At 36.7% G+C, this 27,721-nt stretch overlaps 1 protein-coding gene across 16 annotated transcripts in view; it reads right to left on the reverse strand.

The window, feature by feature from the left end:
- Positions 1-8,131: 8,131 nt before the first annotated feature.
- Positions 8,132-27,721, reverse strand: part of GPHN (gephyrin) — a 617,381-nt gene continuing 597,791 nt past the window's right edge. For 15 of the 16 annotated variants that reach the window (XM_073800350.1, XM_073800351.1, XM_073800355.1 and 12 more), the window contains 5 exons: positions 25,396-25,469; positions 21,177-21,241; positions 17,772-17,875; positions 10,257-10,353; positions 8,132-9,139 (listed from right to left, as the gene is read on the reverse strand). In XM_073800350.1, the coding sequence (XP_073656451.1) occupies positions 9,006-9,139; positions 10,257-10,353; positions 17,772-17,875; positions 21,177-21,241; positions 25,396-25,469 (474 nt within the window). In that variant the 3' untranslated portion in view covers positions 8,132-9,005. Of the gene's footprint in view, positions 9,140-10,256; positions 10,354-17,771; positions 17,876-21,176; positions 21,242-25,395; positions 25,470-27,721 lie in introns of those variants that run through there. The other variant, XR_012329944.1, reaches the window with a different exon arrangement.

Raw genomic sequence — 27,721 nt, forward strand, 5'->3', positions numbered from 1 at the left:
TGAGACAGTTGAAAACACTATCATTTATCATTCAAGTGACAATTTATCATTCAATCTACCAACATCCCAATTTTCAGAGACTTAAACATATTTAAGCCGCTTTGTGCTTCTATGAAGAAAAACTTCTAAAGAAGGTAGGATTCTTAGAGGGCAGAGGCCTCTTTATCTTCATACCTCCAGCTTCTAGTATATTCTGACACATGCTGTAGTAGGCACTCAGTAATTGTTGGGTGAATGAATGAATGTAAAGAACTGCATGGTATTCTCTCTCTGAAGTTCTTCTCTCTCTTGAAGATACATGATTAGGTTATTTGTCTTTGCTTTTCTCTGTGGCTTCCCTGTCAGATTGTCCTTCTTCACCTTTGTGTTGTGGTCCAGTGCTGCAGATGCCCACCTGTCTAGCCACTCCCTCACCTGCTCTTGAGGATGGAAGGGCACCAGGGGATGCTAACTCACCACTTAGGCCTGGGGGGCATGACCTTAGTGAATTAACTTCATTTGGGTCACCATATTCTAGATTCAAACACTTGCTTTGGACTGGGCCCAGAGGATATTCAGTCTCTCAGAATAAATATCATCTGAGTTTTTGAGTGGATGATAGGGTTCCTATTTCCTTAAGAACGGTAACTTCCATGTGGGACCATGTGTTGGGGTCAGGGAGACCACAGCATCCACTCCCATAGGATGTGTATCAGGCAGTTTTCCTAGAAGCAGTGTTGAGGGCTGGATGCATAAATGGAGTGTTTACTGGCATCAAGCTCTGGTGATAACTCTCCACGTATAACTGGCTCAGCCTGCAGGCAAGGGCAGTCTGTACATGTGCAGGATCAAAGGGTTTGTTTTATTTTTGCCTCAGACACTCCCTTTCCTGTCTTTTATCCTGAATGCCCTCTTTCGGATGGACAAATTCTTTCTCTCGTTGTATGAGTACCATTGGCTCTTTCTTCATTCAGCATATTTGTTGTGTGATCACTTGCCATTTTCTGTGCTTCCTGACTCAGGACCAGGGTACATGTTTGCATAAATCTGATTCATCTCTTCCATGTTGGTGTTACTAATTCTGATGTCTTGATGAAACTCTTCGTTTCTCACTTCTATTTCTTTCGAGGCTACTGGTATCTTAAAAAGTGAAGAAATACCAAAAGAGGGAAATAAAAATCATGGTATATTTTAAATATTTACCTTTAAAATATTAATGCTTTTTAATGTGCACAGCGTATTAAACCATACTTATAACTTTACGTGGAGATGATGTCATAGTTCTGAGTCTGAGGCACTTTGTTGAAATGAGGTCCATGACCAATTAACCTTCTGTCCTTGTTCCTCATGAGATGTGCCAACTTGCTCATGCCTGCATGGGGTCCTCTCTACTGCATGTCCTAAGCATGGTATGAAGTTTTTATGCCAGGTTCTGTCTCTGGCTCCCTGGTGAGTGCTATACAAGGTCAATTCTGTTGGTCAGTTTAGCAATGAGTACCTACTATTTCCTGGGGCTACAGAGGTGAACAGTCTCTGCCATCAAGTGGAGGAGGGGTGATGTAAGCAGATAATTTCAGTGGGATGCAGAGATAAGTGGAAGCACAGATAAGAGGCACTAAGTCCAGTTTGGGGATTTAGGGAAGGGTTCCTGGAGGAGTTAATGTCCAAGGTTAATCTTGGAAGATTAGCCAGCCTGAGCAAAGGCATTGAGGCATAAAATGACATGCTTTGAAGGGGTAACTGCAAATGGTCTGCTGTTAAGTGAGGGGGGAAAGTGAAGGTGGACGAGGGAGGGGCTAGATCACAGAGGACTTTAAAGAACCTAACTGGGGGCTTGGACTTAATTTGTTGCAGCAGCTTTCTAATGAGGAGTTTTAGCACAGAGAGATTTATGCTCTGCATTGATCACTTTGGTAGCAGTGTGAAGGACAGACTCAGGGAGGGCAATTCTGGAGGCATACAGATTAAGATGGTAGCAGTGGGACTAGAAAAGAGAGGCTTAATTTAGGAACTATTAGTAGAGTTGACAGAACTTGGTGACTAACTGGATGTGGGAAGTGAGAAGAAAGAGTGACTCAGAGGTTTCTGGTTTGGGAAACTGGGTAAATGGTGGTACCATTAACCAAGAAACAAAACACAGGCAGAGGAACAGGTGTAGGAGGCAGGAAGGATGAGTTCCTTGTTTGCAGGAGCCCTTGTCTAGCATGGTGCCTTGTATTCAATAGGTGTTTAGTAAATAAGAGGCTTTTTTCTTAACCTTCAGTGGCTTCCCATGCTCTTAGGCTATTTGACATATATCATAGGGATATGTGTGTGTGTGTGTGTGTGTGTGTGTGTGTGTTCAGTATACACCCAAGAGCCTATACATGTGTGAGCGTGATCTGGCTGCATCCTGGCTTCAGTTCTCTCCAGCTGTATCTCAGAACCCTCCCCTCTCCCTCATCATGCTTGTCTCCTTTCTGGTGTTGTATTCTTTAAGCCCTTTCCTCTGTCTGAAATGCTCTTCTCTCAGTTCTTAACATGCGGGGCTTATTTTCATTCTTCTGATCTGACTTCAAATGTCACCTGTTTAGAGAACCCTTTCCTCAATCCCCGGACAAGTGATTGTCTCTCAGCTCTAAATCCACCACTGCATTTTACATTGTGGTGCTGGGGCTGGAACTCAGCTAATGACATTTTTTTTTTGCCAGCTGGCTTCCTGTTAGGTTGAACAATAGGCTGCATTAGACTATAGGGAACTCAGCAAGCAGAGGGAGCGAAGAAGGGACTTGTGTTCGTTCCTGATTGCTTCTTGATTCTCTCTGTCACCCTGGTAATGGCAACTTGTTCTAGCCTTTTTTCCCCCTCACTCTCAGAATTAGCATCTGGGCAGTGCCCTTTCCTTGGAGGGTTGAGTCCTAGTTCCAAGAGGTCTAACCTCTGAGCTTCCAGATTCTGATAATTCTAACCTCTTCCTCCCATCTCCCAGCCCTAGTTTTTTGTGGTATCCGCTTCCTATAGTTATTATCTCTGACATTTCCATGTTTCTTTTGTGCTTTTCCAGATCTCCAACACAGATTTAACTTATTGTTACGCTAAAGTCTCTTAGTGTAATTTCTGCCTTTCTTAATGGCTGGATCTTACACGACTGAATATGATTTAGGGCTCCATCCAGTTACTAACTATAATAGGATTTTCTTCATAGACTTTTCATAATCTGTATTTCAAAAAAAATTTTTTTTTTTGCTTTCTCATAATCTGTCTCCTCTTGGATATGAGTCTTGGTCTCATTCATCACTGTATCCTCAGAGCCTAGCATGGAGCCTTGCATACTGTAGGAACTTAATATATGCTTGTTAAATAAATTATTGAATTATTACAAAAGACTACAGGAGACATATTGCTAACTGACCATACAAAATGGCCAGAATTGAGCAACTTTTTAACCTTTTGGTTCTAGGCCAAGTTATAAATGAACTCTATAATGATGTAACTCTGTTATAGACAGTTGAGCTCAACACTTCTTGTAAGCCTGTTAGAATACAATGTATTATTTAACATAGATCCACCCATCATCATTGGGATAATAAGATACATAATTTATTTGCTTTGAATTCTGTATGTACATAAATCCCTACTTTCTATAATTAGGAATGATAATGACTTACCTATTAGGGTTTCATGAAGATCAAGAGTTGGTTATGGGTTAGATCCACAAAGTTTTTTTGGTTAGCAAATAATTGAAAAAACAAAAGCCATCCAAAGAATCCACTTGCTGTAACATGCAACATCACTTAATAGCATTTACTTGGTATATGTAATCTGCTTATATTCTTTTTTTCATTGTGTGTTACATGATTTGAAACAACCAAAGCACAGAACCAAGAAAGCAGGTTAAAAAGGAACTGCTTACAAGGAATTACCATAGCACAGAGAATTATATTCAATATCTTGTAATAACCTATAATGAAATATAATCTGCAAAAACCCACACCTGATTCACTATGCTGTACACCTGAAACTAATGCAATATTGTAAGTCAACTATACTTCAATAAAATAAAAACTACAATGTCTAAGATGAGAATTGCACTCGATAGGATTAACGGTAGATTAGACATTGCAGAAGAAAAGAGTAGTGAACTTAAAGCATAGCAATAGAGCCCATACAAAATGAAACACACAATGAGAAAAAGAGTCCCCCCCAAATTAAGAGCATCTGTGAACTGTGGGACAATTTCAAGTGCCCTCATGTGCAGATAATTGGAGTATCTGAAGAGAGAAGAGAGTGGGGCAAACAGAAAAAGTATTTAAAGAAATAACTGAAAACTTTACAAACTTGATGAAAATGATAAATCCATAGATCCAAGAAGCTCAATAAACCTCAACCTCAATAAACTGCACCAATACACATCATAATCAAACTGATCAAAAACAACGACAAAGAAAAAAGTCTTAAGAGCAGCCAGAGAAAACATATATGCTATGTACAGAGGAACAAAGATAAGGATGACAGCAGATTTCTCATTGGAAACAATGCAAGCGAGAAGCGGGGCATCTTTAAAGTAACGAAAGGAAAACACTATAAACCTGGAGTTCTATACCCAGCAAAAATCTCTCTCAAAAACAAAAGCAAAACAAATACTTTTTCAGACATGCAAAAGCTGAAAGAATATATCACCAGCAGACCCACACAACAATTTTAAAGGAACTCCTTCAGGCAACAGAAAAATGATACCAGATGGAAATGTGGATCCACACCAAAGAAGGAAGAACCCCAGAAATGGAAACTACATAGATAAATATACACAATTATTTCTGAAAGTCAAGCTCTGAAGGGAACAAGAAAGACTGGGTAATTGCTATGGGTAGGCAGGGGGCTAAGGGAGGTTTTCATTTTTGTTTTTAGGACATAGGAGAATTTTAAGGATGTATAAAGCTGATGGGAAAGCATGTAAGCAGGGAGACGTGACACTATAGGTTAGATAGAGCAGAGTATAGGGCTTGGGCAGAAAGGTGGGTCCTTGACAGAAGAGGGTCAAGCACTTCTTTGTGACCTAGAGAAGGGGCTGGGTGTCTGGGCAGGGAGCCTGTCAATTTAGTGGGGGTGGCAGTCTTGCTGTAGACTTTGGTGGCTAGGTATGTACAGCTTGTATAATCATAAGAAAAAACAAACAAACATGAAAAAAAGGAACTGCTTAACTTCCACACAGCTATAAGCAAGAATCTAAAAACACCTTATAATCTTTTATTTAAATATCAACTACTAAGACAAAGAATTGTAATACATCATACATACATAATTTTAAAATAATTTTGGTCAAATAATGCAAATAGATTATATGACGTTGACTTTCACTGTGCCAAGTAGAACCATTTTATTGACCCTTAAGTTTTAAATTAAATTTCCCTTGAATCTACCTCAAATGTGTTCATATATATTTTTTTCCTTTTCTAATTCAGAAAGAAAAATGTTCCTTTTCTTCTCCAGCCTAACTGGGCCATCAGTGTCCTTTAATCCAGCCCTTCCTTCCTCTTCTCCTTTCCCCATCTGGAACCTTACTCTCAAATTTTTAATATGCCCACTACTATTGTTTTTCAAACAAATATCTTTTCTTCATCTTGTAATTGGTTCAAGCTACCATCCTGTGTCTATCTTTCTTTCCTCATGCCCAAGTTCCAAATATTTCATAGTCACGGTTTCTATTTTGCTATCTGGCTTTTGCCTTCAACCCATTATTGAAATTGCACTCTTGCAGCTCACAAATGATTGCCTGATCAATACATTCTTTTGAGCCCTCATTCTTCTTGACATTTATTTTTGACAGTTGATTATCTTTCCTTCTTGAAACTCCCCTGGGACACTGCAGTTCCCAGTTTTTCCTCTTCTACAAACTGCTCTTCCTTTCATTACATCCATGGCTTTTTCCTCCAACACTCCAAAATAAGGTGCTTCCCAAGGCTCTGTCCTCTTTTCTTGGCAAGTCCTTCCTTAATAATCTTTCCTATCTACCCTTATGTTTCAAATACTACCTTCATGTGAAGGATCCCCAAGGTTATATTCAGCCAGTATCTCTTCTGTGAACTCCTAATCTATGCTTTCAAATGCCAACAGGACATGGCTACCTTAGGGCCCCTCTGACATCTCAAACACATGTCCAAACTCACCAGCTCCTCCACAAAATCCATGTTTCTGACTTTCTTTTTTTTTGTTTCTTGTTGAACATGTTCTCAGTCAGCCAAGACTAAAGACTTTGAATCATCTCTTATTTGTCTAACTTCCTTTCCAACACTTGTAATCAGTCATAAAATTCTTTCCATTTTTTAGGTCCAGAGGCACACTCAGATGTCATGACATTCCTATCACCATTACCCCTCTAACATTATGGTTAAGGCTATCATCACCCCTCACCTGCACAATAATGATCACTTCTTAATTGGTGTCTCTCTTCAGTTTTTCCCCAATCCAGTCTATCCTATTCAATGCTGCCAGAGCATTTTTTTTTCCCAAAAAATGATCCTAATACTTCCCTCATCAAGAATCTCTAATGGTTTAATTGTCTCTAGAATAAATCTAGACTCCTTACCCTGGTATTCAAGAAGTTCATAGTTTGGGCCTCAAACATGTACTTTTTTGGTCTTACAAATATATCAATTTTCTGTTTCTATGGCTTAGTGTTTGGGAAATGGACTCTGAAGCCAGATTGTTAAGTTTGCATCCTGGCTCCTCCTTTTATTAGCTGTGTCACCCTGGACAAGTTTCTTAACCTCTCTGTGCCTCAGTTTCCTCATCTATAATAGGAATAATAACACTTACAGGGTTGTTGTGAAAATTAAACATATGAAAAGTGCTTAGAAAAGTGCCTGGTAAGCTCTGTATAATGTTTCATGAAACAAATATTTACTTTTGCCTATCCATATGCACATATGCCAGGAACTCTAAGGATTTGGGGATAATATCAGTAACCAATACAAACAAAAATCATTGCCCTTGTGGATCTTAAATTCTATAATAAAAATAACAATTATTATTAATTGTACATTGTTTCTAGAATACCCTTCTTCCTGCATTATCACCTTTAAAATTCTACCTTGACTTCAAGACCCACTAAAATTACTTACGCCTTGAAATCTTACCTTGTAGAAGGTTCTCACTGGAACTCCTCCAACTCTTTAAATCTGAATTACAGCATTTATCACATTTTACACATTCTACCATATTATCAAATATCAAACATATCAAATATTATGCTTACTTGCACATGTTTTTTTAATCTTCCTTGATGGACTGTAATGTTAGCAATTATCCCTATTCATTCTTGTAAATAGTATAGCATGATGGACCTTGTACTCAAGCACACAGTATATGCTTAATAAATATTTCTTGGATGAATGTAGGTAAAGAACTCCTTGCATGAGCTTTCATTTGGCCTCTATTAATTAACCTTATCTTCTTTAATTGAACATATAAACTAAATTTAAAATGTAGAACATTTTATTTTCAACTTTGGAAATATCAAGTATAAGTATCAAATATTTATTGTTTACAAATTGGCTTTTTTCATTACCATCATTTGGCACCTTGTCTACTAGTGGGCTAATTTTTGTTGTTTGCTTTACTAAGTACTCTATAGCATATTTAATGTCCCCCGTTACCACTGTTTGGAAAGTGCCCCTAAGTTTTTATTAAAGAAGCCATTGTGGATAGCATATATTTCAACTGTATTTTCTATAGTCAGTACAGATTTTTCCCATTTTTCACTTCCAAACATGATAAAAAAAATGTCCAGGTACTCATCTGCAATTTTATGGTTCATTACTTATTTTCCCCCTCTATTCCAAGGAACTGTAGATGTTTGAAATTTGTTTTTATGACATCTGAAATAAAACTGTAGTTTTTTTCTAAATTATCAACTATCTTTCCTCTAAATTTGCTTGCTATTCTCCAGCTATGACTGGAAAGACCAGACCAACTACAGGCTCTCTCCTACTTTCTAATCTGTATTTGCACAATGCTACAGTAAAATATAGATTACTCTATATTTTTAAAAATCTCCTTTATACCACTTAACCTTGCTAAGCCATCTGAACTATTCCTTTTATCCAGGCAGAACCCCAACAGAATGGCATAACAATCTTCTCTTTTTTTATTAACAAGGCCAACACACACTGGATTTTAAATAATGATCGAGGATTTTTTTTATTCATTAAGTTTCAGTATCATTACAGAAAATGTTATGGTACAGAGTTGTTTAACATTGTTTTTTCTTTGCTCTTGATTTCCACATGAATGCTGGTAACACTAATATCTGTACAAGATCAGTCTTTGATTTTATTTTTTATTCTGTACAATTTTAAATGTATTGGTTAAAAAGGCTGTCAGCACTTAAGGAAGCATTTTTTCCCCCCAGTTTGTTTGTTCAAATAAAAGGTATCCAGTTACTGCCCAAGAGTACTGTGCCATGAGGCTACTGGGATGCGAGGCCCCCCCACCCCCGAACGCTCTGCGGGGATGGTTCTCCTTGAGGCGGGGCAGGGCCACCACCCAGTCACTCTTTGTTTGGCACTGTGCACATAAACACGAGATACATGATAAAGAACAAGCAAAAGCTCTCTGTAAAGCGGTTATGAAGCATACTAAGAAGGGAAATCCAAGTGTTGCCTACGCTAGTATAAATAAGCAGACAGCCTTGATTTAAGAGCATAAGTAGTTGTATTTTAAAGATGAGAAAAACACAAGTTCTGCAGGCACCTACTGCTGTCTACTAAAAGCTATCGCTATCAGACCTAGCATTGAACACACAAAGCAATTTGCAAGAAAGGAAAAATTTGCTTTGATATAATCAGAATAGAGTTGTCTGTTAAGATTTATTTTTAGGTGTTTTTTTCTTTAAAAGGTATTTAAATTCTTTTGAAATATAGTTCAAGATGTTGACCATACAGATCAACTTTTATCCAAATCAGAAAAACTAGCTGTGCCGTTGCATATTACAGGATACAGTCAATGGTATGTAGACATGCATCAAAGCTTTCTCCCGCTGGTGACCATCATAGCCGTCCGATGACCATGACGTCCACCACCTCGCCCTTGTGGAGCTCCACGTACTGCTCTGTCTTTGGAGGAAGCATCAATAATCCGTTGGCGCTGCGCATGCTCATCAGACGGCTGCTCATCTGATTACCTAGGAGGAAATACTCTCATTACAGCAGCATCAGCGTCATGGTGTATGCATGCGCAGCCCTTGCAGTCCTTTTCAGAATAAAAGCTGATGAACAGAAACACAGGTCTTCAAGAGGAAGAGAGATGATCAGACTTCCCAGTACCTTTTTCAGGTGGCCTTGCTACTGTATCCTACTACCTTCTCACTGAACTTTAAAAATAAACATTACAAATTATTGCTTAAAAGAACAAAACCAAAATTTTACAGCATTGTGGAAAATACCATAGAATTTCTCAATTCAGGCTAAAATGTGACGTGTGTCTGAAAAGACAGGCTTTTAAACCCTATTAAAATAATAATGATAATAACAGCAGTGGCTACCATTTCTTTAGTATTTACTAAGTACCAGACAAGGTGGTAGACCTTTTACTCAACTACCTTATTTAATTCTCAACGACTCAAAAGAGGTTAGATAACTTACCTAGGGTCCTACTAATTAGTTGGTGGCCAATTTGAATGCAAGTCTGATGGTAAAGCCCATCAGAGACCTACTCACTGTGCTAGCTGATGTTTGCACTTGATAGGACCTTTGTTTAATTTTTTTCTGGAATCCCATCAAAAGTCAGGTAAAATATGACTAGAGAAGTTGGCGATAAAAGTTTAAAGTCTACAGCAGGTAACTTCAGAACTCTGAATTATCAACGTTGATTTCTCAGTCCTTAAATCTTACCAATATCTAGTGTATAGTAAAGGCTACAGAGAATCACACTCTAATTGGGCTTTAATCTCACACTGATGGGTGGCATAGCCCAGTCCCCTCCTTTTCCTACCATCAAAGTTATGCTCAGAACTTACTGGTTGAACAAACAGATAAAAATCTTCTATAATTTTAGATTTGTATTTCAAATGTTTATCTAGAAAATATGGCTCCATGGAATAACAAAATCTTTATTTATTTATTTTTTACTCTTGTCCTGTTATGCTACACTGTTTTAGGAATAAGTTAACATCTAATCTTTCAAAAGGGAAAATGTACAATTATTACAAAATTAGGTATACTCAAGGAAGGAGGTTATACATAAATTTGTGTTTTAACAGGATGGGTGTATAGAGATACCTGCAGGTGTGAATGACTAACCTGTACTCTGTGCCCAAGGTAGTGGTTCTTGGTGATGCCAAGTCAGTATACACCGATGGTATTCTGGGCGAGGATCCAGTTTTACATCACATGATAACTGCAGAAAAATGAGGAAAAGAAAACAAACTTGATCACCTGATCATCTCTTAAAACTACAGGGTGGTGGCAGTTGTGCAAAGAGTTCAATGGACATGGAAATATCTTGGCATTCTGCTGTCTCCACCACTGCCACCTTATGTTCTTAATACAGGAAGTCCAGAGGTTGCGTTGCTCTGGTGAAAAGAGAAAAGAAGGCTAAGAAGTTGGTACCCGCAGTAGGAAAAAGGGCAGATGAAAAATATAAAGTCTATTTTTGAATTCTAATTTTACCTCTGACCTATGAATTAAGAAATCAAAGCAGATGTTTTAACATTGAAAATAAAGGAGGTAGACCTACACAAACATACAAGCTCAACATCCATTTATCGGTGTGTCATCCAACTGTCCGTCCATCCATCCATCCATCCATCCATCCAGTAAAGATTTACTGAGGTGCTAATTCAGCGACTCATTCATACACTTATCTTTAATATGAAAGGGATATTTTCTTTTTAAAATTTTTATTGGAGTATAGTTGATTGACAATGTTTTATTGGTTTGAGGTGTACAGTAAAGTGAATCAGGTATACATATACATATATCCACTCTTTTTTAGATTCTTTTCCCATATAGGCCATTACAGAGTACTGAGTAGAGTTCCCTGTGCTATAGAGTAGGTCCTTATTAGTTATCTATTTTACAACAGTGTCTATAGGTCAATCCCAATCTTCCAATTTATCCTTCCTCACCTCCCCCCTTACCCCCAGGTAACCCTAAGTTTGTTTTCTATATCTGTAACTCTATTTCTGTTTTGTAGATAAGTTCATTTGTACCCTTTTTTAAGATTCCACATATAAGTGATATCCTATGATATTTGTCTTTGTCTGACTTACTTCACTCAGTATGACGATCTCTAGGTCCATCCATGTTGCTGCAAATGGCATGATTTCATTCTTTTTTATGGCTGAGTATTATTCCATTGTATATATGTACCACATCTTCTTTGTCCATTCTTCTGTTGATGGACATTTAGGTTGCTTCCATGTCCTGGCTATTGTAAATAGTGCTGAAATGAACACTGTGGTGCATGTATCTTTTCAAATTATGGTTTTCTCTGGATATATGCCCAGGAGTGGGATTGCTGGATCATATGGTAGCTCTATTTTCAGTTTTTTAGGGAATCTCCATACAGTTCTCCGTAGTAGCTGTACCAGTTTACATTCCCACCAACAGTGTAGGAGGGTTCCCTTTTCTCCATACCCTCTCCAGCAGTTATTGTTGGTAGATTTTTTGATGATGGCCATTCTGACTATCTCATTATAGTTTTGATTTGCGCTTCTCTAATAATGAGTGATATTGAGCATCTTTTCATGTGCCCCCTGGCCATCTATATGTCTTCATTGGAGAAATGTCTATTTAACTCCTCTGCCTATTTTTTGATTGAGTTGTTTGTTTTTTTGATATTGAGTTGCATGAGGTATTTGTATATTTTAGAGATTAATCAAAAGGGATAGTTACTTTCTTTTCTCTTGATTATCAGATTATCCTGTAATCAGGACTGATTATATCAGTCCCAATACTGATAAACAATCTCATTAAAGCAAATAAAAGTAGTCTCATAAAAGTTATACCACTTTGGTTTGGTCACATCACTGGCACTAAAAGAATTCCTCTGAATGAGTCTTTGCTATGGAATGGCATCTTTCATATCTTTGTAACATAGCCAATTTCTGTTCACACACATTATACAGAATGACCAATCAACCTTCAACCTGGAGCCACTGTTTTTTTTTTTTTATCTATGTCATTAAATTCATCCTGAAATCTGATCAAGGTGACAATGTGTTGGTAGCAGGTGCCTAAAAGGTATAACTTGAACAAGTTTATACAGTACATAATTATGATCTATAGCCCATCAAAGATTAGTTCAATGTTAGTGAAAACAAGACTCATTCCAATGCATGAAAATTAACATTTTCCATTAGCATAATAATCATTTAAGTTACTCTATCTTAAAATGGTCTAGAAATCCTTTACTCAACTAAAACAGATATTGCTTAGATTAAATGATATAGTTAAAACTTGACCTGGAAATTTTTATTGAAGTGAGTTTATCTCTAATCCATTCTGGTTACTTTGTTTTAAAATATTCTAATAATCTAATTAGAATATTAAAACATTCTAATTATGCTTTTTATCTGGAATCCAGAATAAAATTCAATTCTAGGGTGCTTCTCCTTGATTAAGTCACACTCTGCTCTTTCACATGATATTACTTATGTTTATACCCTATTTCATATCTACTGGGGGGTAACTTGCCATTGCTCCTAAATTATTCTGTGCTTACCTGAGGACAAAAATCTGTCTTTCAACCTGAGTGTGTGTGTTCTCCAGTACTAAACCACAAGAGCTATTCATGTGGCTGTGTCATTTGCTAAGTGTTTAAGGTTTTTCCCCAGCAATGGCACTGAATGGCTCATGGAAGTACAGTGGAGCAAATACTATACTGGGAAGATACTGGCACCTAGGTTCTACTCCCAGTTTTACTGCTAACCGATGTGCTGTATTGGCAACTTATTTTGCTTTCCCATACCTGTTTGTTCATCTACAAAATGGGGTTGTTTGTTTTAAAGGAAAATATTTGTTAATTTAATAAACAAGAATCAATTGCATCAAATTAAAGTGAATGAAATTTTTTCACAGCCTCACAAACAGCTGTTCCCTTTGTAGCAAGAGATGAAGCTAATTAGATTTTTATGGTATTTTGCTGAAATGCAGAATACTTTATTCACCAATATATTTAGTTACACTGACACTATAGTTCTGGTATATTACATCAGTTAGTTTAAGAAAGCACCTATTTACTATAAGCTTCAGTGCTTATAAGAATGATGTACCATGAGTAAACATACACATATATCAATATTTTGGTGGAAAAACACTGCAAATGGTGGATGTTTCACTTCTGCCGATTTCTTCTACTCTTTCAAAACTGGGCAGTGAGCTGTGGACTAGGAGTCCTCTGTTTCCTTTGAATATTTTGCTGGCACACAGTAGTCACTCAAGAGATAAAATTGTATCATTTGGTATAGTATTATATGGTATGCTCTACATGTGAATGTCTAAGAGAGAGAATGAGAAAAAAAAAAAAAGAAAGGTGAATGAAATGAGCTGATAAGCCACAGACGGGGAGAAAATAATTGTAAAAAACACACCTGATAAGGGTCTGTTATCCAAAATATACAAACAATTCTTAAAACTCAATAATAAGAAGATGAACAACCCAGTTAAAAACTGGGCAAAAGAATTGAGCACCTTACCAAAGAAGATATACACATGAGAAGTAAGCATATGAAAAAATGTTCAACATCATAAGTCATTAGGAAATTGCAAATTAAAACAACAACGAGATATCACTAGATACTTACTAGAAAGACCAAAAATCCAAAACACTGGCCACACCAAATCCTACTGAGAATGTGGAAGAAAAGGGACTCTTATTCACTACGGTGGGAATGCAAAACGGTAGAGCTACTTTGGAAGACATTTTGGCAGTTTCTTACAAAACGAAATATATTCTTATCATACAGTCCAGCAATCACAGTCCTTGGTATTTACCCAAGTGAACTGAAAGTTTATGTTCATACAAAAACCTGCACACAAATGTTTATAGCAGATTTATTCATAATTGCCCAAATTTGGAAGCAACCAAGATACCCTTCAGTAGGTGAATGGATAAACGGTGGTATATCCAGAGAATGGAATATTATTCCTTGCTAAAAAGAAATGAACTATCTAGCCGTGAAAAGACACGGAGGAAAAAACGCATATTAATAAGTGAAAGAAGACAATCTGAAAAGGTAACATACTGTATGATTCCAACAATATGACATTCTGGAAAAGGCAAAACAGTAAAAAGATCAAGGGTGAGCAGGGAGGGAGGAACGAATAGGCAGAGCACAGAGAGTTTTTAGGGTTGTGAAACTGTACGATATACAATGGTAGATACATGTAACTGTACATTTGTCAAGACCCCTAGAATACACAACACTGAAAGTAAACCCTAATGTAAACTATGGACTTTGGGTGATAATGATGTGTCACTGTAGGTTCATTGATTGTAACAAATGTACCACTGTGGTGCAGGACGTCAACAGCTGGGAAGGTTGTGTGTGTAAGGATGGGGTGGGGAGGAGGAGTAATACTGGAACTCTCTGTAGTTTCCAGTTAATTTTGTTATGGACCTAAATGTGCTCTAAAAACAAAATTTGTTACTTAAAAAAAAGGGGAGAATATTTTTTTCCTTCCTCTTTGTCCTGTCCATCTTTTAGAGAAGTGACCTCAAAGAATTATCTAATACAGTAAATAATTAATTGCAAACACAGTGTAATAGGGCACAAAGAAGTAAATAATCAACCCTTCTTAGGGACACTGAGAAAGGCTTCACAGAGGGCATGATGCCTGAGTCTTATGACTAAGGAATTTTCCAAGCTGAGAAAAGAGATGGGGGTGATTAGGAGAGAACCTCCTAGGAAGGAGATCTCACGTCCGTTCTGGAGGCAGAAAAAAGCTTGGTATGGTCAGAGTGCAGGATGGGAAGCAGATGAAGCTGGAAGGGAAAACAGGCCTTGGGATGGAGGGCCTCCTGTGCGCACTTGAGCAGTCTGGATTTAACCCTGCGGTCATGGGAAGCATTGAAGAATTTTAATTGGAGATGCTGACATGATTAGAGTTAGAAAAGGGATTTAAAAGGAGGCAGGATTAGAAGAGAAACCATTAAACATTGGAGCCATCATTCAAACCAGCTTATTTGGCTATAAAACACAGGGGATGTGGATGGTGGAGGGCGCTTTAGGAGAATGGTGAAGATTTGGAAGACTGCAGTAAGGAATGGAAAAAGCTGATCCACGGGATATAAAAGGATCATCAAGGGGAATTTGGGCCCCTGCTGAGGTTTGTAAATTGGAAGGGATAACTTGAACAGCTGTACTCTCTTCTCTAGTTGTACTCAGTGCCCTGGGAATAAAACTGAAGGACAAAAAAGGGAGGATTGATCTAAGTTTGTGGATTCTTAGAGTTACTACAGTTCATGGAAGAAGAGGCAAAAAAAATTTGAGGGTGTTAGAAAAACACTGAAGTGATACACCACAGGATTTAGGTTGGATGAGGAAAGGGGTAAAGCCAGAAGGGACTTATGGAAAGGGAGAAGGGAAGGTGTTATAGGAGTGTTTAAATTCTTTTATATCTACGGGTAGGTAACTTGCCATTGTTCCTAAACTGTATACCAGAGTTGGTGATTTTTGAGATGGAGCACTTCATGGTATTAAAAAGGATATGTGTATTGAGTTGCTGAAGCAGAAATAAAGTTATTTAGAATTATGAAAATAAAGCAACTGATGATAAGAGGTGAGGGAGAGAAGACTTTTAGACGATTGCCAAAGACCTGAAAGTCTTGGGAAGGTTTGATGGTGGTAATGAGGGGAAGGTGAAAGCTCCAGGAGACTCAGGGAAGAGGCTGGACTAAGCTGCACAGATTGGAGAAGAGAGTTTGTGAGAAAACAGATGACCAGAGGGGATTCTATTAGAGTGGAGGTCCCACGTGACATGCTCCAGGCCCTGGTTGGTACCTAGGGCCCGGACTCTGCTCAAATCTGGTCAAAACTTCCAAAGAGTGGTTAAAGGAGCTTTACACATGCTCAGTAAAAGTACTAGAGAAGTTATGAGGCACTGATTTCATTAGTCCAACACAGAGGCGCTTGAGCTCATCTGCCTTATAAATCATCTAAAATTTATCAAGTAACTTTAAAAATTCTTACACCTGTTGGTGCGGATCAGTTTTAAGTTAATTTTTCCAAAGTTTCTATAACCTAGTTATATTTTTCATCTCTGAATAATAATAAAACTGGTTTATATTTCTTATAAATCATAGACAGTTCTATCATTTTCAATATCTGTTTTTTAATCAATCCATAGGCCATTATATTCTCATATAACAGGTATCCAATTATACCTTTTGATGTTCAATGACTGACCTTTTTTAAAGCTGAATAATGCTCCATTGTACACATACACTTCATTTTCCCTATCCATTCATCTGTTGTTGGAAATTTGGGTTGTTTTCTTATCTTTGCATAGTGAATTATGCTATAATGAACACCGGGGTGCAAATATCTGTTTGAGATCCTGATTTCAATTCTTTTGGACATATACCCAGAAGTGAGATTGCTGGATCATACAGTAGTTCTACTTTTAATTTCTGAGTAACCTCCATACTGTTTTCCATGAGGCAACATGGATAAACCTAGAGGACACGATGCTAAGTGAAATAAGCCAGTTACAAAAATACTGCATGATTCCACTTATAGGAAGTATCTAAAATAGTCACTCACAGAGGCAGAGAATAGCATGGTGGTTGTCAGGGGCTGAGGGGAGGAGGGAAGGGAAATTGTTGCTCAATGGATATAAAGTTTCTGTTATGCAAGGTGAATACATTTTAAAGAATCTGCTGTACAACATATTACCTATAGTTACCAATGTGGTATTGTGCACTTTAAAACACTTTAAGAGGATAGTTCTCACATTAAATGTTCTTAGCATGAAATAAACAAACAAATCAAAGAACACAAAGAAATGTTTGGAGGTGATGGATATGTTTAGTACCTTCATTGTGATGACGGTATCACAGGTGTTTGCATATGTCCAAATTCATCAAAATGTCTACATTAAATATGTGCAATTTGTGTATATCAATTATACCTTAGTAAAGCTTAAAAGAAAGAAAAGTACTGATTTAGTATTATAGTTTAAATTGCCAGGAAAATTGTTCATTAGTTATTACATAGAAACTGTGTTACATAATTAGTTTACTAGTAGTAGTAAAGCAAACTGAAGTTAGTGTTGGTGGAGAAGGGGACTCTAATTTCGGAGTGATTTTTACTGCAGGTATAATTCCTCAGCCTTAGTGGTCCTTTTTCCAAACAATATGGTCTCCCTTTTCTTCTGCTTCACTAGAGTCTCTTTCTTGTCCTTTAATTGTCTTTTTCTGAACTGTTTAAAATTTATCAGCGGGGTCACAGAAAAAGTGATCAGCTAAATTGCTGTTCTCTCTAAGTTTACATAGGGGAAATTCTTGTCCCTCCTTCCATATAGGTTTAGTATTAGTTTAGTATTCTATTGACCATTTTGTCATTACATATCCACTCCTAAATGGACTTCTAGCTGGAGAAAATTATTCACTTTAGGAGTCATGGAATAATGTGGGAAGGGAATAAACGGGACTCCTTTCCCTCTGTTTTCTATCATGAAGAGGGGACTATAACCACATTTTTCCTCAAAACTAATATAAAATTCTAGACGTTTGTTTTGGGCAGTTAAAAAATCATATCCTAATTTGTTATTAGGCTTCAATTTTGGTTTCCGGTCATTAGAAAACATTACCCTGGCTTTGATGATGGTTGGCCGAGGATCCAAGATGCCTTGCATCTTTCTCAGTGCAGGCACAACAAAGAGATTGCAGGTGACCACGGCTGACACAGGATTCCCTGAAAGTCAACCAAGCAGTTATTTATAGTACACACATAAAAATTTGCCATATAATTATGACTGTCTATACCTTCAGGTATCATAGAGAGTGAAATGACTAACCACTAGCATTCCTCTTCTGAATCACCTTGAATCCAAAAGGATGCCAGAATAGAGCTGTAGTTGACCAAATGCCACAGAGGGTGTAAATATTTGGATCTAGCAGTGAAACGCAGAGACTTCTGATGCACAGAAGCTGTTTGGCACCATTTATATCTGTTTTCCTGAGAGCCGTGCATTGAAAGCCTTTAGTAATGAGTTTGCACTTGCTATTTTTAAAATGTTCTAAAATTACCATAGTAGTACATGCTCAGTGCAAAAGAAAATTAGCAAGTAGGATAAGAATAAAGAAATTTATCCATAATCCCCTCTAACCAAAAATTTCTTTAAACTAAAAAAAAAACAACAATGATTTAAGACGTGAAGGACTTGAAGGCGAATACTCTTAGGAACGGAATTATGTTCCCCTCAAATTCATATGTTGAAGTCTTAACCCCCAATGTGGCTGTATTTGGAGAAAGGACCTCTAAAGAGGTAACCAAAATTAAATGAGGTTGTAAGGGTGAGGCCCTAATCCAATAGGACTGGTGTCCTTATAAAAAGAGGAAGAAACACGAGTGTGTATACACAGAAGAAAGGCCACGTGAAGACACTGAGAGAAGGTGGCCATCTGCAAGCAAGGAAGAAAGATTGTAACAGAAACCGACCTTGCTGGCACCTTGATCTTAGACTTTCAGTCTTCAGAACTGTGAGAAAATAAATTTCTGTTGTTTAAGCCACCCAGTCTGTGACATTCTGTTATGGCAGCCTGAGCAGATTAATACAAACACCAAGTTTTTTTGCAGTTATAAGAAAAATTTGAGGAATTCAACTGTACCTCTCCAAGAAGAAATCTGGGTGTGTCACGCACTTCAAAGAGAGGTATGGTGGCCTATGAAAAAAACGACTGAGCTGAGAATAACAGATTTCGCTTCTTGTGTGGTATTGTTAACTAACCAAGCCATGCGACCCAGGCAAGAGTTCCAAACCTTTCTGGGTCTAACGTTACTCATCCACAAAATGAAAGGTTTGGATTATATGATTCTTAATATTCCTTTTGGTTCTAAAATTCAAATTTTACTAATACTTTTATACAGTGGTATGTGAGTATGTATATATATAGAGAGAGAGGGGGTAGGGAATGCTTATTATATTTTAGGTTACCTTGGCCTGGCTTTGTGCTGCTAATTTCATCATCAAAATAAAAGTAATGGTCAGTTTAGCCTATTACTAGCTAAAAGCATACCTTTAATTTTCTTCTACCCACAAAAGCAGTTAAGAATAGATTTTTTTTAAGTTGTTAAAAAAAGTTGTGATGAATGACATTGATTATTTCAATAGAAAAAGTGAATTGTCCCACAGGACAGCAGACTCTTAATGAGAATCAATTGCTTTCCTCTTGCCTCAAAATATGAACAGATGGAAATTTTTCTGGAAAAGCAAAAAAAGGAAAAATAAAAGAAAAATAAGTAAGAAAGCTATTGCTCAACAATGATTACAGTATTCTTGTAATGCTACTGTTTTATAAAATTACTCTATAAAATATGAATTGCTCTATATAAGAAAAGGGACTGGAAAAATCAACACCAAGAAAATTGCAAATAGTGGTTATTTCAGGGGGAGGGAGATTTTGGATAACATTTCTTAATGCTTATCCGTGTTTCCTAATGTTTTTACAGTGAACACATGTTACTATAGTAATTTTAAAAAGTTAAAAAAAAGAAAAAGTAGATAACACATAACTTTTCAACTGCATTAGAACTTATCAAGATTAGTAATGGCTTTAATTGCAAGGACCTTAAGAAACCAAAAATCCAATTCTGAGTTCTCAAATTCTTATAAAAAGAACCACTTTGCTGGTTCTACAATCTGAACATGTGAATTGTTGCTGCCCTCTTTTGGTACTTTCAGGCTGAGCAGTGAAAATCTCAAAATAAAGCAGCAATTTGAAAATAGGCTATTTAATTATAACTTCTTTGGCAGATCAACAACACTTAGTAAAGGCAAAATAGGCTCCCACTATAACATACTTTGTAGGTCAAGTCATATCTTCTGTAGACAACAAAAACAGTCTCTTCTAGTCAAAATGAAGCTAGGAAGATGATTTCATTTCTCTATATAATGGTCTTCAGAGTATCTAGGGATGTATTAAAGGCCCTAAGGAGTTCTGTACCACAGAAATCGTTTGAAGACTAAAACTTTATTTACATGACCTCGCTCTTAACATTTCCTATATGAGAGAAACATACTCTCTTTTATGCTTACAGATAGGGGCTTTAAACATGTTTTTAAAGTTCTAAAATTTTCTGCCTGCCTTCTTTTCTTTCTATCTCTATTTTGACCTTTACTTAATATAAAAAAGCAGGTAAATATCCCAAAGCCACCAGACTTGTACATCTGAAAGGAATAAGTAGGTTATTTTCTAAAGGAATCTATGCCAAAAAATAGAGAATGGGACACTGCTACAGATCAGAGGATAATTTTTAAAATTGAAAAAAATAAGTAGATACACAAAACTTCTAAACTGCTTTAGAATTTATCAAGATTAGTAATGGCTTTAAAACCTGGCTTTAAATGCACAGCCGAAGTCCAAAAATTGTAAACTGAACCACTTTGCTTTTTCTATAATCTGAACATGTGAGTTTCTGCTCACGTGGGAGAGGGTGGGGATAATGATGTGGTCAGACTGATGATGCCTGGGATTTGGCTGAGAAGCATCAGTATTTGCAGCCCCTCCTGTGTTGCTGCTCTCCCCAACCAGTCCAAATCTGGTGAGAACCAAAGGCAGCTTTGTACTTTTTTGTTCTAGTATTTCCATGGGCGATTTAAGGCCCTTTGGCCCCTTGAGCATAATACTCTAGTTGTGAGAGGTAATCATACTGCTAACTTTGACCAATTTCCTGTAAGGAAAAGCAGGTGCCCTAGAAAGACGTAGTGACACTTAACTCCTGATTATCATCTTAGGGTCTGAAATGTGCTTTGAAAGATACTAATTTGACTTTCACACCAACCCTAATTAGCCCCATTTTATAGATGAAGAAACAGCTTCAGAGAGGTTATGTGATTTGTCCAAGGTCATACAGTATGAAAAGCTGGGATTTGAACCCAGGTGTTTCAGATTCCAAATCATGCGCTCTGATAGGGGACTGGTCACCTGGGAAACAAAAAGATTTTGGTCATTTTTCCAGAAAAAGCAAAAGAAACTATTTCAATTATTCTTACCTGGTAGTGCAAAGATTATTTTTCTTACACCATCAATATCCAAAGTTGCAAATGTCGTTGGCAGGCTAGAGGAAAAGTAGAGGTTGTTTGTTAGTGACTGCTAAGCAACCTGAGTAGTAAGTTAAATACTGCAGTTTTCTTGTTACATGGTTCTTCATACAGGTCACCTATTGTGTGAAAGTTCTTTTCTGTTGACTCTCCTTTAAATCTTTATAACCTGAAGTGTTTCGAGAGCATTTAAATTAATTCTTTTTTAGCATCTTCTGTTTTCAAGTAACCAAACTTCCTGGTTTTCTGTAGTTTACATTTTTTTCCTTCTTGCCAGTGCCGTAGAAGCATATGCCAAATCCTGGAGTTTCTCCACCCCTCTAGTTAACAATGTCTATACGTTTTTTTTTCTGCTGGAGAATAACAATCATTCTTTTTATCTGAAGACTACCTGGTAATACACGTCTATCAGATAACTACCTATTGTTCAAGATGAGTATTTCTCAGCCCTTTAAGACTATACTCAGCAATAAACATATAAGCTTCCCTCCTATGAAGGGAATGTTTTGAAATGTCAAAATAAATAAAATACCATGACTAGAACAAAATTAAAGCAATAGTAATTTAAGAATATTATCAAATTATACTTCCTCAAAAGTCTGACATGAACCCTCATCATGGGGGTATGCAGAGGGGTGTGAGTGTGAAGAGGGCAGGTGGTTAATAATAGTGATTTTTTTCTATTGACTACCCTTAATATAGAATTTCAGCTAAAATTTTTATTATATTAATGAATCTTGAGTGATGCAAAATTCTTAGGGAATGCTGAAATTTAAAAGTAGCTGAAAAATTACCCTTTTAAGCACCCAAATTGTTTTTCTTTTTACTATTTTTGCTCGTTGGTTGAAAGAAGAAAGGATCACTCACTCATTACCTTTTGCAATAATATGATGAACATTAATATTTTTGATGAATTACAGCCATCATTATGAATTGATTCTACTCTGCTATGATACAGAGATTTTGGGTCACAGGGGTATTAAACCATAACATAACAGTACACGTGGCAGTGTTTCTATAGTTCTTGTTTCTGTTTTTTTCCCCTAGTTTTTTTTTCTGTAGGTCCCCTTAATGCTAGACTGCCATCATCTTGACCCTTAAAGCTGGCCTTTGGTTTGGGAACCAGAGAGCAGTAGTAATAGTTATATTGTTGGAATGATAATAATAATAGTAATAATAGAAGTTACTATTTTTAAAGAAACATCTAAGCATTATATCCATTATTTCATTTAATTCTTACAATAATCCCATGAGGTGACAATTGTCATCCCATTTTACAGATGAGGAAAATGAGACTCAGAGAGATTAAGCAATTTGGCCAAAATTACTCAGATACTAAGATTGGAACCAAGGTTTTTCTAACTTTATGGCTCATAATTAGATAAGCCTCTCATAGGGTGCACTGTGAAGTGTTATTACATGGACTTTGTAACATCTATTCTTGGCTACTCTGAGGCCTTTTTTTGCTTACTTCCTGATTCTTTGCTGTGTTTTAGAAAACTGAGATTAGAATGTCATATCCATTTATAGATAGGTTATTTGGCAATGACTGTTACTGTGTGATGAAAATAATTTCCAAGATACATTTTCGACAACAGCTATGCTCACTGTAGATGATCCATAAAAACTGTGATTCGTAGATCTGGTTGATAATATTCCAAATGCTTTTTGAGTATCTCCGTGTCTAAAAGGAAAGAGGTTAATTGCATTCTGAACGTACTGTATGTGGGAAGAGCAAAGCTAAATTGTTTTTGAGCTTTTTATATTTCTTCTTATTCTACTATTAAGTAGCAATTACCTTTAAATTCTTCTTCTCTTCAGACAAGTATAAAATTCTGGACAATTAAAGGAAGCCCATTTAAACTTCTACACCATTTTTTTTAAATAGCAAACTAACACACATAATAAGATTGAGGAGGGAATGCATAACACATTCCTTCTACTGTATTTAAAACCAATTTAAATCATCTTTTGAACCTTGCAGACAGCTACTGTGATTTCTCTGAAGGTACTCATTTTAAAAAGGTTCCATTACAATAAAACATTTTGTTATGTGCGCTGCTATCATGAGTGTTTTATTGCTAGACTGTGAAGTTTTTGTTTAGGATCTGGAAAGTCATTTCCTTGAAACTCAACACCTATTGTTCATTTTTCCTCTTGAGATCAGAATGTAACAGCTTTTATACAATAACCGAAGTCACAGAAGTCCTACAGCTGAAGTAAGTGGTAAATAATAGACTAAAAATAAAATGAGTACCAAAATTATACATCATGGGTGCTGAGATTAATTTAAATAATAGATAATTTAAATAATAGATATTATATAAATATTTCTCCTCTAGAGGTGAGGGTAAGTAATGTCAGCTTCTTTCTCACTGCAAAGGAATAATCAATTCAATTTTTGAGATTAGTGAGAAGTACACTGACATACTTTTGGGATGTCCTCTGTATTCTAATCAAATTAGTACTGCCCATGGGGACAGAGTAAAAAAAAGCCTGTGTACTCATAGCATAATAATATTTGCTTAAGACAAGATATTCTTAATAAGAATGATCCCAATCCAACACCTTCAATAGTAAAAGGGCCTTGTCAGTGGCAGCATATCAGAGCAACTACAGAAATATAATGCCAAGAATTCTAAATTCTATTACATTGTGGAGAAGGCTTTAGGGACAATCTTAACTTCATACTTAAATGTAAAGCCTGATCTCTGCCTTAGAACTGACACAAGGTATCCAATAAATCAGGGAGATTAGGAGGGCTGGCTTGACACTTAAAAAAGGTTTCTGGAATTTGCTGCTAGTTCCCATGGCTCACTTGTAACAACTGGTAAGTCCCACCTCTACTTTCTGTTAGGGTTCACATGAGCACCCATCAGAGTATGACCCTGAACTAAAGCATCATTACTGTTGTCCCTGACAGCATGGAGGTGTGCTGGAATGCTCACCCACACACTGAGGGCTTTCAACAGTGTTTTTATAATGTTTACATACCACAGGTTTATAGAGGAGCAGGGGTTTCAACAGGCAGGCTGTTGTTTAAAGACATGGCCACACATATTTTATCAACACCAATGTTTGCATTCTTTGAGGATTTACAATGGATTACAGAACCTCCATTAGCCCTTCCTGAGGGAGCTATTAGTTTTTAGGAGCTACGCAAGATCTAGGTATGTGGTTACTTTTCTTTCCTCTTGGGAGGTAGTAAGAAGCAGTATGAAACACTATTCATGAAGTATTCTTACAAAAAAAAAAAAATTGAATCTGAGTCTACTCAAACCTTTAGATCTAACTTCCGATGTACAGAATATACTGGAGAGAGACAGGAACAAATTAAATGCCACCACAAGGAAGCAATCAGCCAAATCCATTCACTAGGACAAAACTAGGACAAAAGATTCAGTTGCTTCAACAAGTAGTGGCATGCCAAAAAAGGGGGGCGGTGGTTGGTAAATGTTCCTGTTTAATAGAAACTTAACCAAATACAGTGAGTAGACCTGACTTGAATCCTAATTCATACAAAACATATGTAAGAAGGCATACTTTTCCTTGACATTTGGGAGAATTTTCAAATACGATCACGGTATTAGATGATACTGAGGTATTCTTATTTATTCTGTTTGAGATAATACCATTGTGATTATGTAAGAAAGTACTGCTGTTGTTATTAATATTTGAGATGTACACTAAAATGACATGTCTAGAACTTGCTTTAAAACAATCCAGCCCTCTGCCCCCCCAAAAAGGTGAAGAAGAGGATTGATAAAACAATTACAGAAAAATAGTTACTGAAGTTGGGCGATGGGTATATGGGGGTTTCATTGTACTCCCTGCATTTGTGTATGTTTGAGAATTTTCATACTGAAATGTTATAAGTGAGAGAAAGAAGCAGAAAAAAAGAAGGAAGGAACTAGAAATTGGAAATTAAAGGGAGAAAAGGTTTGGAAAGTTGCTTTGCTTTGTTTAAACCAGACCCAGTGATTTATAAAGAAGATGAATTCCCATTTCAGGTAGGATATACACTTGTTCAGAGAACTCTAATACTATAATATTTTTTTATTAGAATAAATAATCCATAATAGAAAATGTAAAAAGAAAGCATTTAAAAACTTTGTTAGTCAAAGCAAGCCAAACCAACCCCATATATTAGATAACAAGATAATTTTCATACCCTGGTTTCATAAAAACCCTGCCAAAATGGATCTGGGCATGAAGATCAATGTCCAGCACCTGCTTGAGATAGTCCTGCAAATATGAAAAATAATCACTTTACTTTTGAACATTCTAATATCAGACTTTCAAACTTTAAATGAAAAAAAAAAAATTTGTAAGACTGAAATGAAAAGAAACACCTTATTTTAGTGAAGTTGATTTAAGACAAATATCCCTTCATTCCTCATTCATTTATTCATTCAGTAAATATTTACTGAGCACCTGTATATGTTGAGTATCAATCCATGTACAGGGAGATACAGCCTGGAGCAAAAGAAACAATGTCCCTTCCCTCATAAAAGGTACAGTCTAATAGAAGTAGTTAGATAGTAAACCAAGCAACCACATTAACATATAAATCATTACTTGATAGCTTGTTGTCTCTCTTTTAAGACAGATTTTTACGTCTGAGAAAGGATGTTAATAAATATGACTTAAGTAGCTGTGCCTGGGCAGCGAAGCCACATGTATGCATCACACACTATTCTGTCTAATAACTTAAAATGATGCACATTCCTTGAGGAGACACTTGGACATTTGCCCACAGATTACCAAATCTAAATAAGTCAACTGAAAATGTAGGGAGGGAGCTCTAAAACAGAAAGTCAAGGGTGTTTAATTGCTCCAACTTTATATTTTGCTATTACCAACACAACCAACCTAAGGTTATGACCAACCCAGAGCCATCTGACAAAACACGATCTTTGGAAAGGAAAGGCAATACTGCCTTGTAGTTGGTTTTGTAAACATAAAGAAAAAAATTGCAGTTTAAAAAGTTTCTCTTAAGTAATACAACCTCTTGGTCTATTACTGAGTTTCCTGCTCACTAATCCAAGATTCTAGTAACCTACTAAAATTTTAAATATTTCACAAGTTATGGGACACTTTTATTTTTTTATTATTTTTTTTGCGGTACGCGGGCCTCTCACTGTTGTGGTCTCCCCTTCTGCGGAGCACAGGCTCCAGACGCGGAGGCTCAGCGGCCATGGCTCACGGGCTAGCCGCTCCGAGGCACGTGGGATCTTCCCAGACCAGGGCACGAAGCCGTATCCCCTGCATCGGCAGGCGGACTCTCAACCACTGCGCCACCAGGGAAGCCCGGGACACTTTATTTTTAAAAGCTGTTTCCTTCTATCTCCACAGCCTCAGCCAGCATAATCTCACCTGAATTACTGAAATAGGTCTCTCTGCCAACACTCCTGCCCTCCTCCAATTTATTCCCGCCACAGTAGTGAGAGAGGCCTCCTGGAAACAAATCTGATCAAATCAATATATAATACTTCAATAACTTCCTGGTTTCCAGAAACAAGTCTCAGCTTTTAAATATCATAGCTAAGATTCTTGTATTTTCTAGTCCCCTTTTGCCAATCATTGCTCTTATCAGGCAATCCTTTTCCCACCAGCCCAATTCCTCTTCCTTAATCTCTCTCTCTCTACATTCCAGCAGGACTATATTGCTGTCAGTTTTTACACTTTCTTGCCTCAAATCTTTGAAAATGTTCTTCCTTCCGTTTAGAAAACTCTTTCTTTCCACCCTCCTCTCTCTCAATCTCTGAGATGACTCTCAATCTCAGTCATCTTCTCAGCCTCCCTGAATTCCCAGGGCTGGATAGTAGATTGATTAGTATTTATTTTTAGGTTATATTATTAGATGCAATAATTTAGAATTTACTTGATGAACTGATCCATGTACATATATGAATAGGAAATGTCCCTCCACCTAATATCTAGTAATCCTTTTTATCTTAATTTTCTCTGATATCAAGAGAGTCATACCAGCTATCTTTCCTTGTAACATTTTTCTCATCTTTTACTTGCAATGAGCTGTGTCCTTATATTTAAGGTGGGTCTCTGATAAGCATCATGCAATTGGTTGTTTTTTAAAATCCAGAATGACAATTTTTAATTGGAGGACTCAGTCCATTTACACCTAATATAATTATTGCTATATTTGGGGTTTAAAACTATTGCCCTCCTATTCATTACCTATTTGTCACTTTTGTTTTTATTTCTTTTTCTTCTTTCATGTCTTCTTCCAATTCACCAAAATTTTTTGTTATTTAATTTTCTTTTTCTTCTATTTGTTAGTTACACATTCTCTTATTATTTTAGTGGTTATTTTAGAGATTACAACATGCATTCTTAACTTACTACAATCTATCATAATTTGGTATTTTTATCACTTCCCAATGTAAGAACTTTAAAACATGTTAACTCCATCCATTCCTCTTTCCTTTTTGTGCTATCATATACTCTATATACATTATAAATATGTGTGTGTGTAT

Source organism: Tursiops truncatus, chromosome 2 (genome assembly GCF_011762595.2).
Source record: "Tursiops truncatus isolate mTurTru1 chromosome 2, mTurTru1.mat.Y, whole genome shotgun sequence".
NCBI classification, from domain to species: domain Eukaryota; kingdom Metazoa; phylum Chordata; class Mammalia; order Artiodactyla; family Delphinidae; genus Tursiops; species Tursiops truncatus.